The sequence below is a fragment of the Pteronotus mesoamericanus genome, unplaced genomic scaffold, assembly GCF_021234165.1.
Source record: "Pteronotus mesoamericanus isolate MK-2021 breed Mesoamerican mustached bat unplaced genomic scaffold, CSHL_Meso_final contig_32, whole genome shotgun sequence".
Lineage (NCBI taxonomy): Eukaryota > Metazoa > Chordata > Mammalia > Chiroptera > Mormoopidae > Pteronotus > Pteronotus mesoamericanus.
The window spans coordinates 199,662-210,986 of record NW_026555134.1 but is presented as its reverse complement, the minus strand read 5'-3'; the positions used below and the strand labels follow the sequence as shown (position 1 = coordinate 210,986).

The 11,325-nt window shown below is 56.7% G+C and overlaps 1 protein-coding gene across 1 annotated transcript; it reads left to right on the top strand.

Annotated features, from left to right (window-relative positions):
• The first annotated feature begins 241 nt into the window (after positions 1-241).
• Positions 242-9,202, top strand: BSG (basigin (Ok blood group)). Its single transcript, XM_054575996.1, has 8 exons — positions 242-463; positions 6,137-6,293; positions 6,936-7,018; positions 7,153-7,289; positions 7,364-7,637; positions 8,154-8,178; positions 8,344-8,407; positions 8,484-9,202. Exons 1-7 carry the CDS (start codon positions 397-399, stop codon positions 8,405-8,407), a joined length of 807 nt encoding a protein of 268 aa, XP_054431971.1. The 5' UTR covers positions 242-396; the 3' UTR covers positions 8,484-9,202.
• Positions 9,203-11,325: the final 2,123 nt, after the last annotated feature.

Genomic DNA, 11,325 nt, shown 5'->3' with positions numbered 1-11,325 from the left:
CCCATCTGTTGACAGGGATCCCTATGGCCTCCCTTAATGCTTTTTTTTTTTTTTTTTGTATTGTGGTAAAATACACATGATATAAATTGAGCATTTTAACAACTTCCAAGTCACTTTAGGTCTCACGTAACACTGAACAAGTGAAGGCCCTACCCCTGTTTCCTAGCAACGTGGCCACGCCCCGGGTCACAGGGCGTGCTCAAGTCACGTGGTGTCGCCGTCCCTCCTTTAGCGCACGCCTGTCAAGGCTTGTGCGTGCGTACGTGCGCTCTGACGCGTGCGCAGGCGGTGGCCGGCGGGCCATGCGCGCCCCACCCTACGCGCGCGCGCTCCCGGCCCGCTTTCCGGGTTCTTACAGCGCTGCGGGCGTCGGTTTGCGGCGGCGGCGGTGGCGAGATGGCGACGGCGCTAGTCGTGGTTCTAGGGCTCGCGCTGCTGGGCGCCGAGAGCGGCTCCGGGGCGGGTGAGGACTAGGCCGGGCGGGGCGCGGGCCCGGCCTCGGGGGTCCCTCCGGCGGGGGTGGAGGGGTTACCGAGGAGCTCCGGGGGCGGTAACCCCAGGGTTAGGAGGCACCCACGGCGCTCACCGCCGAGATACTTTGTAGGGAAACCCCGGCACGGGAGACTGGGAGGGTACGATGAGCTTTTGGAGGTGAAGGCCCAGATTTTCGGAGACCTGGGGAAGGGACGGGGGTCCGGGAGTGGCCTGACTCCTGGGGTACCTGGGGAGAGGATTTGGAGGCGGCCGCCACCCTTTCCGTGCAGGGAAGGACTACCCAGTTGTGTCCTACAGCGCCCCCTTTGGACGTCGGCCCAAGAGTCTGGGGAGACAGCTTGAGGGTGGCCTCTGCACCGCCGGCCCGGGGTGTGCTGGGGCAAGAGGTGCGGCGGAGGGCTTTATGGGCTCCCCGGGGCCCTTGCCTCTCATCTGGAAAGCGGTTTTTTCCCCCTCAAGTAAACGCTGGAAGGAAGTGCACGTGAGTGTCCCTGAGGCGGACAGCCTTGGAGTTGGCAGGGATTGTCATTCTTGCCGGGATTTAGGTCCCGAGTCTTGCTCTGGGTATGCACCTGCTCCTGGTGTTAGCACAAACATTTAAATTTAAACCCTTGTAGGGAAGCCAACACGCTCTGCTGCCTGTTTTTCTGATTTCCCTGCACAGATGAGACGGCGGAGTCTAGTTCACCCACCTCCTTTTACAGGGGTGGTAACAGGCCTGGGAGGGGAGTTGGAATATTCCAAGGTCACTGTGAGGTCGCCCTGGCCACCCAGTAAAGAGCAGGAGATGGAGAAAATTTTTGCAGACCATCAAACAGCATTAAATTTTAGAGCTCTTCTTTGGGGTGAACAGAGGCGGTTTAGAGAATACTCATAAGAAACTGATTAAGGTATAATTTTCCAGGGAAGGCCTCATAGACATTTTCTCCTGTATTGAGACATCCCATTTGGTTCTGGGTTAAAGATTTATAGTGCTCGGCATGTAGGGAACAAAGTGCAGACTAGAATGACTTGGGTCTCTTTTGGGGAGGCAGCTGCTGGCAGGCTTTGAACGGCATGTGAACTGTCCTGGGCAGGGGCCGGGAGGGTCTGCCTCTTGAACAGGCTTCAATGACTTACCCTGATCTACCTTATCTCAATCGCATCTCTCTTCTTATAATCAAAACAGCCATTTATTAGTGCCTCTGGGGAAGGGCTGTCTGCCTGCCACTGCCCCCTGGAAAGACTCAGGAGCCCATAGGTAAAGTGAATTTGGAAGATACACAGCTACATTTGGCAGCTTGGGCCCTTTAGAGATAACTGTCGTTGGCCGCAGATGGCCATTGGGGTGAAAGGGCTTAGGGTCTTCCTCTGCTGGGAGCACAGTTTCTGGGTTTGTTCCTCTCCTTAGAGCAGAAAGAGCACCTGGCAGGAGCTCTGGGTGACTCTCCAGAGCTCCCACCAGGAAGCCTAGAGGATCTGTGCCATTGTACGTTTGGGGCTATTCTTGCACACTTGCCTCATTCGTATCTGACTCCCCTGGGACTCCTGTCTGTTCTGTTCTCTTCTTTCACTTTTGACAGTTGCCCCTTTCCTAGGGACTCTTGGAAGGATCTGAAAGTCTTTCAGAGGACATCACCACACGTCCTTTTTCTGCCTGGGAGGGGTGACTTGGTGTCAGTGTTTGCCCTCCTGGCCAGGTCAGTGCTCCAGAAATGCTTTGGGAGCTCTGTCAAGAGCAGGTTCCTCCACCTGAGCATCAGCACCCTGGTCCCCTGAGGCCCCGGATCGATTCTCCTGCCAGGAGACCCTGGCTGTCCTTGGGGTTGCCCAGAGTCCTGTTGTCCTGGCCAGGCATGTGGGGGGGCACAGGCTTTCCACCTGGGTCTCTTGAACTAATGACTTGGCTTCTCTGAGCCTCAGGTGCGGGGAGCAGGAGCCACCTCCCGGTGGGAGGCGGGGACGGGGAGTGGTAAGGAGCCCATGGCTGTTATCCCTGAAACATTTTTGGCTCCTATCTGAGCCCTGCAGTGCTGCCGTGGGTGGGGAGGAAGGCGGGTGCCTTCAGCTTCGTCCTGCAAGTTTCTTGGCTGTTTACCTCGAGGCCTGCCTGGCCCTGTGCCCCAGCCTGGCTGCTGAGTGGGCACAGAGGAGGGGTGGCTGTTTTTAGATGAAGGTGACTTTACTTGGGAACGTGGGTTACAGTCACGGGGCCAGAATCACAAAATGGAGTTTTCACTTTTCTTCCCGTGGTCTCCCGATGCCCTAGAGGTGGAGGTTCCTGCCTTGTGTCCCTGTGAACTCTGGGGGTGCTTACCCCAAGTCTCCTGGGCATTGAGTTTGTCCAGGGGCTGCTAGAGGATATGTTTTTCAACCTTTCTCCAACATTGCTCTCCATCCCCTCTCTAGCCTTTTGAGACTTTTTTTTTTCTAATGGCCGTGTTGAAGTGACATTTTAACATCGCAGATGTTGACATCGCCTGCAGTAGAAGGTCTCTGTGTGTGGTGACCGGGGTAGGGCCACAACCATTGTAATGTCTGGACATCCCCTCTCTGTGGGAGCGTTGTGGCGCTTTTGGAGATGCATGAGGAGACGTGGCAGCATGGTGGCCAGCTCACAGGAGGCTCCTTGGTGAGGCGGCTGGAACGTCTGCCTGAGGGGCTTCAGGCTCACTTTGAAGTCACCTCTTTCTGCAGCAGGGAGGCAGGTACAGCTAGGACAAGATCTGACCAACCTTCTCTCTGGCAGCCCCTGGGTGAGGGGACCAGCGCACTGGGAGGGTTGGGGCTTCTAGGATAGAGAGAGGCAGGTCCACCTGGGAGAAGGGCTGCCTTGGCCTCTCTTCCTGCCTTCACGGCTCCCAGCTTTGCATATAGCTGTTTGTTTTGCAATCTTGGGAAATTTTAATTCCTGAGAAGTACGGATTACTGGGAGGCTTCTAGGTCAGGCAGTGGAACTTCTGGTTTTAACTGTGTCTGTCCTGACTCCTGTGAGTTGCCTTTGGACCGGCCCATGTGGGAAGATGTGAAGGTCCACTTGTTACTGGGGCCTCAGAGCCACCTTGCCCCAGAACAGACAGCTGGAGGCTCCAGGGCCTCCTGGCCCACAGCCTGTGCTCTCCTCCACGCAGCAAGGGAACTATGATCAGGTGTGCATGTACATGTGCACTGTGTATGCATGCATTTGTGTGTGGGTACATGTATGTGTGTGTGCCCCTACCATCCACACATGCACACATGGAGCGGTGTGTGTCTACACACCCCTGGAGCAGATGGGTGCTCCAGCCCCAGAGGCCTCCATTCATTTCCTGTCTGGGTGGTCTGAGCCTTTTTTTTCATCCCCTGCTTGCCTGGAATTCTGAGACATCATGTCTTTTTTTAAAGGAAGAGCCAACAGGTGGCTAGTGGTAGGCTGGTGAGGACTGGCCTACTCAGGAAGAGGCCCTGCCTGGCTGTGCGTGTATCCTGGCCAAGGTCAGGCCCCCATCCTCCCGGACTAGAAACACAGCTGGAAAGCTGGGGCTGCGTGCCTCGGGTTTACAGTGGGGCAGGGTGGGGGCGCTGCTGTCTCTCTGAGGACCTACGTGCCAGGCCCCTGGGCTATTGCCCTGGGACCCAGTGCAGTGTGGAGCTGGGGCTGCAGCCTTGGGGCGCACCGACCTCAGGCTGAGGAGGAGACAGGTGTATTCTGCCTGTGGGTCATTTCAAATCTAGTGGTAATGTCTCTTGGATACAGTTTTTCTGCTGCCCTTTTAGGTTTTGAGGTTTAATTTCCTTAATGACTACCTGGGTCTCTCTGTGGATGGATAAGGCTGAGCAGGCTTTGCTCACGTGATGAGAATCCAGTGTGGTTGTCCAGTGGATGCAGAAGAATCCATTTCCTGTCATTTCCCTCTGGATTGGACGTATTAGGTATAAGCCAAAGGTTTGCTGCCCGTGGAATTGATTTATACTGGTGCTGAGCCCCAGGCAGCTAAGATAACCATCCAGAATGGGGGTCACTACCTCTGATTATTCTGCCCAGTTTCATGTGTTTTGTTCCATGGTTTCACAGTTTTGCTTACAAAAGTCACTGTGTGTCCCCAGTGAGGAGGTGGGGGTCCAGATGGGGCAGGCCTGCTGAGTGGATGCCAGACCTCTAGGTTTCTTGTAGCCGCTTTCCTAGCATGGTGGCCTCTGAACAGAAATTGTCCAAATACAGCCTTGTATTCTGCTTTTTCACCTAACTTTATGCCACAGTCTTCTCCCCACAAACTAAAAGGAAAAGAAGCTCACTCTAGACACCTCTGCGTGAATCTCTTTATGCATAATCCTGTGGGCACAGCCTTTTAGAAGGGACGCCTCCAGGGCCCCAGGGTACAGGTGACCATCCTGGAGAAACACACTTCCATGTAAAGCTCTGCCTTGCAGTCATCCCACAGGAGGTAGATGGGGGCCAGTGGGGACATGCATGTGCTCACTACCTCACTGGTGGCTGGTGAGCTTCTGGCGTGGCTGGGCGGTGGCGGCAGAAGGCTCCATTCCCCTCACCTTTGACCTCTGGACCATGGCCTCTGCTTAGCTTCCTCTCTGAACACTAGGAGATCTGAGGTTCACCTTGCATCTCTGGTCTATGAAGAAGAGCCCTCCTAGCTTATGCCTAGTCTGTTGTGCTTCTTACTGGCCTCTAAGTGGTTTTCACTTTTTTTTTTTTTTTTTGAAAATTTTATTTATTTATTTTTAGACAGAGGGGAAGGGAGTGAGAAAGAGGGAGAGAAACATCAATGTGTGGTTTCCTCTTGCATGTCCCCAACTGGGGACCTGGCCTGCAACCAAGGCATGTGCCCTGACTTGGGAATCGAGGCATGTGCCCTGACTTGGGAATTGAACTGGTGACCCTTTGGTTCGCAGGCTGGTGCTCAATCCACTGAACCACACCAGATGATTTTTCACATTTCAGTTCCTCAAGAGACTACCCGAAACTAATGGGGAAATTTGCCTAATTGGAAATTGAGTTCAAGGGCCTTTGCCGATGGGAGTCTACCCTCAGTGTCCTGGGCAAGACAACAGATTGTCTCCTATATGATGGCTTTATGGCTATTGCATAGGGCTGTGGGAACTCTTGACCTTCTGGGAAGAAGGCTCCTTCAAGGCTGGGGGTGGCTGGAACACACTGGCCCTGTCATCTCCCGGTGCTGCCCGGCCCGCAGGCCGAGCACACCTGTCCCCGTCATGGTGGCTGGCTTTGATGAGGAAGAGGGGATGTGCAAGACCATCCAGGGAGGGAGTGGTGCCCTGAGCTCTGGTAGATTTATCTTTTAAAAGGAAATTAGGGTCTGTGCTGGGCTGGGCCCCGGAGCTGAGACCCCCCAAGTGGGCATTGGCCTCGGTTCTCACATCTGAGACCCATGTTTGCTGACAAAACCTTCCTCAAGCCCTGCGTCCCACCCAGTAGCTCTTCAGACCCAAGGCCCCATTAACTCCGAAAAAGATACCCTTCCTGCATGTGCCAGTGAGGCTCTGGACTTGTCAACAAGGCTGTGGCTTCTCTGCCAGGAGGACACTGTGACTCTGGAGGAGCTACTACGGATTTGCTACAGGGACAAGTGGGCAGGTGGCTGGGGGTCACAGATTTTGTCCTCCTCTGATCCCTTGGCTGCTCTCCTCTCATTTGGCCACGCAGGGAGCGGGATCTCAACTTCCGTAGCTGTTGACGGCTCCAAAACACGCCTTACCTGCACCTTGAATAGCAGCGATGTTGTGATCACAGGCCACCGCTGGGAGAAGGGGGACAGAGTGCTGAAGGAAGACAAGGAGTCCAGTCCGAGGACGGAGTATGAGTGCGTGAGGCCCATGGAGACGCCCAGGCCCCATGTCCTGCTGGTCCTAGCAGAAGAGGGGTGGGGGCTCATTTCAGGGAGCTGGTTTCACCCTGGGCTCCTTGTTGCCCCTGTTTGCTGTGGTATGTTCTTGCTGTTAACAGCCATACAGTTAGCCAGAATGAAGACTTATCCTTGGGATCACATTGGACAGATGTTAGACACAAACTCGGCTCAGATCCCTCGGTTGTGAGAAGCCCAGGAACCAGGGAAGATCTAGGAGCTGCCAGGCGTCATGGCCTCTGAGACTCCTTTCTCTGGGAGCTGGCACAGGACAGGGGCACTACGGGGGTCCCCGCAGCCGGCAGTCCCAGAGTTCCTGGTTTACTAAGGTCTCAGGCACTTAACGCTACCCGAGTTGAAGCCTTGTCTTAACTGATGCCAAGCCAGCTCTGGAAACACAGAACTCTTTTCAGGCTTCTGGGGTCGATGAATACAGAGGACCATTGGTGAGGGTGCCAGGTCGGGAGCGAAGCCTAGCCCATCCGCTGTCCCCAAAACCACCTTGTCCCTCCTTGATGGAACATGGACGGCCTGCACCCTCCCACAGGGTGTCCTGACCGTCACTGCAGAGGCTTGGCTCACAGCCCCATCTGCTTGCAGGGTGGACACCGATGAGCGCACGGGACAATACTTCTGCATCTTCCTCCCGGAGTCTGTAGGCAGGACCAGTGTGAACGTGAGAGGTGAGCTCTGTGGCCCGTGGAGTGTGTTGGAAGGAACAGGCTTGTCCATTTTGGGGGCGAGAGGAGCCCACACACTGAAGGAGGCTCCTCCAGGCCGTGGGGCTCAGGCTCCGCCATGCTTTCCTCCCAACTAGGGCCCCCCAAGGTCAAGGCTGTGAAGAAGTCAGAGCACGCCACCGAGGGGGAGACGGTTGTGCTCGCCTGCAAGTCTGAGTCCTTCCCTCCGGTGACCGACTGGGTGTGGTACAAGATGAGTGAAGCTGGGGACCAGGTGAGGGTCGCACCTGCCTGCGGTTGGAGGGATGGCATGGGCCTCTATGTCCTATAAGGTCCACCTGTCCCCAGGTCCTCACCAACAACTCCCAGAACAAGTTTGTGGTGTCCTCGGAGACCAAGACAGAGCTGCACATGCATAACCTACACCTGGAGACCGACCCCGGCCTGTATGCCTGCAATGGCACCAGCGAGGAGGGCACTGACCAGGCCATCATCACACTGCGTGTGCGGGACCGCCTTGCCGCCCTCTGGCCCTTCCTGGGCATCGTGGCCGAGGTGCTCGTGCTGGTCACCATCATCTTCATCTATGAGAAGCGACGGAAGTCGGATGAGGTCCTGGACGGTGAGCTGGCCCCATGCCCTTGAACCAAGGGCCTAGGCACCATCCAGGTTGAGAGAGAGCCCCCTTATGTGGTCACGTCCCCAGGCCTCTCCCCAGGGGTTACCCCACCTGAGACTGGGGGACTCCTCCCCCCCCACAGCCGTATTTGACTGCTGGCAGGTGTCCTCTGGTGAGCAGCCACCCTCAGCTGCTCATTCTCTCCTCACAGCAGCTGTTCGGGTATGAGGGCCATGGCCCAAATGAGCCCATGACTGTACCTGACAAAGCTCAGGAAACTCGAGCTGCCTGGGCCAGGTGGGGGGCCGGCCTGCCTGTGAGTGGACCAGGAGAGCAGGCAGAGCTCCTGGGGCCCTCAGGCTATGGCCCCAGGTAGCTCATTTTGAGGGTACATGTCCCAGGGATGGGCCTTTTTCCCCACACGGCACAGTTGAGAACACAGGGCAGGGCCCAGCAGGACAGGAACCACCCTGATGCCTGTTCTTCTTTTGCATGTGACTTGGCTGCGCGTCTGCACAGATGAGGACACAGGCTCTGCTCCACTGTGAGTCCTGGCCTTGCTGAATGGCAGGGGTGGGGTGGGGTGGGTGGGGGAGGGCTGGAGGAGCTGCGGCCTGCACACCTCTCCATCTATGTCTGGAGCAGTGAGGGGTGAAGGGTGGCTATTTTGTCCTCTTGAGCACTGAAAAGCCCCACCTCATGTCCCCAGGAAGAGCAGCGGGCACCATCTGAATGACAAAGGCAAGAATGTCCGCCAGAGGAATGCCAACTGAGTGAGTAAGGTGAGGGGTGTCTCTGGGGGCTTCTGCCCTGCCAGCATGGAGTCTGAGTGCGCCTTCCTCCCTGCAGGTGGCGAGGAGTCAGCACAGGCCCGAGTTGCTGTCCGGAGGAGCCCAGTGTTCCAGGTGTTCACACCATTCCAAGTCTTCCCCTCTTAAAGGAACCTGCCCTTGCAAAGTAGACCACACTGTGGATTCAAATCACATGTTCTATTTTTTAAAACAGCTGCACTAGGGTTTTCTCTGTAGAATTCCATTCCTTAGGGTTGTTCCCCACCCCCCCTTTCTAAGAGCACTCCACGGGAGCCGTGAGGTTCTCCAGGAGGCCCCTTCTGCCCATCCCCTCCCTATGCCCCCAGCCCGTACCTTCCGTGTCCCCTCAGCATTTAGCTTTCTGGCCTGTCATGCTGGGGGGCTGTGGAGGGCAGACTGGCCTTTTCCTGAGACTCGCTGCGGCTCACCTCTTGAGGCTGCTGGGCCTTGGTTCTGCCGCTTCCCTGCTGTCTTCACAAGGTCACAGGTCACGATGCCTGGCATTCTTCCTGACTGAAGCCAGTACTGTGGCATCACCACAGGTCTGTGTGACGTGGGACAGCCATCCCTTGGGATATCTTCGTCACTGCTCCTGCGGTCCCTGTGCTGGGGGGTGGTCCCTGGTGGGCTGTGTGGAGCGGGAGTTTCTATAACAGCCCTTTTCCTATCTGTGCCCCTGGTGACTGAAGAAACCCTCTCCACAGTGCCCTGACTGACATGGGAACCACCCCCCACCAATAAAGGCTGACCCACCTCTCCCTGTTTTGGTTCTTGTCTGTGCTGGGCCCGGGTCTTAGAAGAAGAGCATGGTGGCTGCGGAAAGGGAGTTAGGTTGCAGGGCAAATGCTAAACTTTGCTCAGGCCCAGAGTAAGGTTCAGTGCAAGAGGCAGAGGTGGGGACAGGACAGGGTGGCATGGAGCTGACCGCTTGGGCTGGGAGCTTCGTTCCCAGGACAAAGGGTGATGGCGGGATGGGTGGGCAGGCCACGGGACCGTGAGGGCCCCTGCAGCAGGTCTGAGTGGGATGAGTGCTCGTTGGCTGTTTCAGAAGCTCTGGACAACACCTGGGACCTTTCCCACCGGTTCCACAGCCTGGGATTAGCACCCTTTACCCACCTGTCCTAGGCAGGACACTGGTTGGGTGGCCTGTGAGCCGTGGTGACTGCTGCTGGTAGGGACTCGTGGGTGTACCTAGAGCCCAGCCTTTTGGGATTGCACCAGCTGAGGAGGGGCGGGGCCAGAAAGCAAGAAAGGGGCACCTGCTCACCCAGACTGCACCCCGACCAGCAGGGAAGCGTGGACAGGTCGAAGGCCAAGAGAGCACCCCTGGGGGAGCAGGAGGGAATGGGAAACAGGGCGATGCTGAACCCTGGGACTAGCAGGTACGACCTAGGCCTCCCACCTGGTGCGGTGGGGAAACGGGGCCAGAGAGGGGAAAAGAGCTTGTCCAGGTTAACCCCATTTCTGTACCTGGGTAACTTCCCCTTTTGGACATGGGCTCAGACTGCCAGCAGGTCAGGGTGTGAGGGCCTTGGACCAGCTCTTCCCAGGAGGAGCAGCTTTTTTCACTCTTGGCAAGAGGTCCAGCATTATCAAGATATGAGGAGAATAGGGGGTTCTTGATAGGGTTCCCCTCATGCTCTTTGCCCTGCATCCCACAGCCTGGAGAGAGCCACCCCTCGTTTCACAGGAAGGAACTGAGGTTGCTCCATGCCAGAAACCCAAGCCTGGGTTTGGGGGGCTGCCCCTGTCCGGTCCTACCCTCTGGCTACCACCAGAGGGTGCCACATGCACACTGCCAAGTGGGACTGAGGCCAGGGAAGTCAGTACACAGCCCCTTGTTTACTGCCCGGTCTTGTGTGCCTTCCAGCTGGACACACCTGGGTCCCAACCTCCCTGAGCCCTGAGGTCCCTGGGAATCCGCCACTTTTAACTTTTCTGTGGCCCATAAGGTGCACAGGCCTACTTGTTTGCTCAGCAACATTAATTGGGTACGAATGGTATAGCTGGGGCTGGGGATTCTTGGGACAGGCCACAGGTCCAGTGGGAACAGCCAGACACACGAGGTGACAGTGAAGCTGGCCCACCTTTGGGGACGGCTTGCCTAGCCCTCCTGGTCAGCCCATCCCTCCTGGGCTTGAGTGGGCGAGTTTGCTGGCTTGGAGCCAGAGGGGCGGCTGCACTGGGTTCTTCCTCAAGACAGGCAGCGCTGTGGGGTCGGACGCGAGCTCGTGGAGCGCAGAGCAGCAGGTGGGAGTGCGTGGAGTGGGAGATGAGCAGGACTCGGCCTCCTTGGTAGGTTTACACAAAGAACCCTCCCCCGGGGAGGGACACTGTTTGCCATGTGTGGGTGGCTGTCCAGTTCTTGTGCACAAAGAAAATAAACCTAATTAGTAACTGGGCCAGCAGCCTTGTGTCTTTTCCTCACACTAGGTATTCTTGTCCATCCATCCACTCAGCAAGCAGCCCAGTGTCACTGGGGGTTGTTCCTGGTGACAGCCCGCTGAAACCTACCTCAGTTTCTTCAGGGGGTGGGATAGAGAAGTCAAAGAACCAAGTCTCAGATTTATGAGAACACATTTGGCAAGTGCTTGAAGGGTTTGTTTACTGAGGTCTCGGTCCCAGCCTGCTCAGGGCAGAGGGACTGTTGGACGAAAAAGGGCCCACTCCCTGGGCTGCTTGGAAAGGCTCCACCTGCTTCTCTGGGACCCTGTGTGGACGAGGCCTGTGGTGGAGGCCCTTGTGGGCCTCCCAGAGCCCCTGTATCTTCCCCACTCTGGCGCCGTGACCCTAAGAGGGCCTTTGCTTTTCCTTGAAACGGAAAGGGCTAGAGATGGGGGCTGTCGGACCACCAGGGGGCGCTGGCAGGAAGTGAGCTC

Bases quoted from the DNA above. Each gene is read 5' to 3' on its own strand.
- BSG (XM_054575996.1), top strand. From the start codon at position 397: ATGGCGACGGCGCTAGTCGTGGTTCTAGGGCTCGCGCTGCTGGGCGCC. The intron at 7,019-7,152 runs GTGAGCTCTGTG...CCTCCCAACTAG, and splicing joins GACCAGTGTGAACGTGAGAG to GGCCCCCCAAGGTCAAGGCT. The intron at 7,638-8,153 runs GTGAGCTGGCCC...GCGTCTGCACAG, and splicing joins GTCGGATGAGGTCCTGGACG to ATGAGGACACAGGCTCTGCT.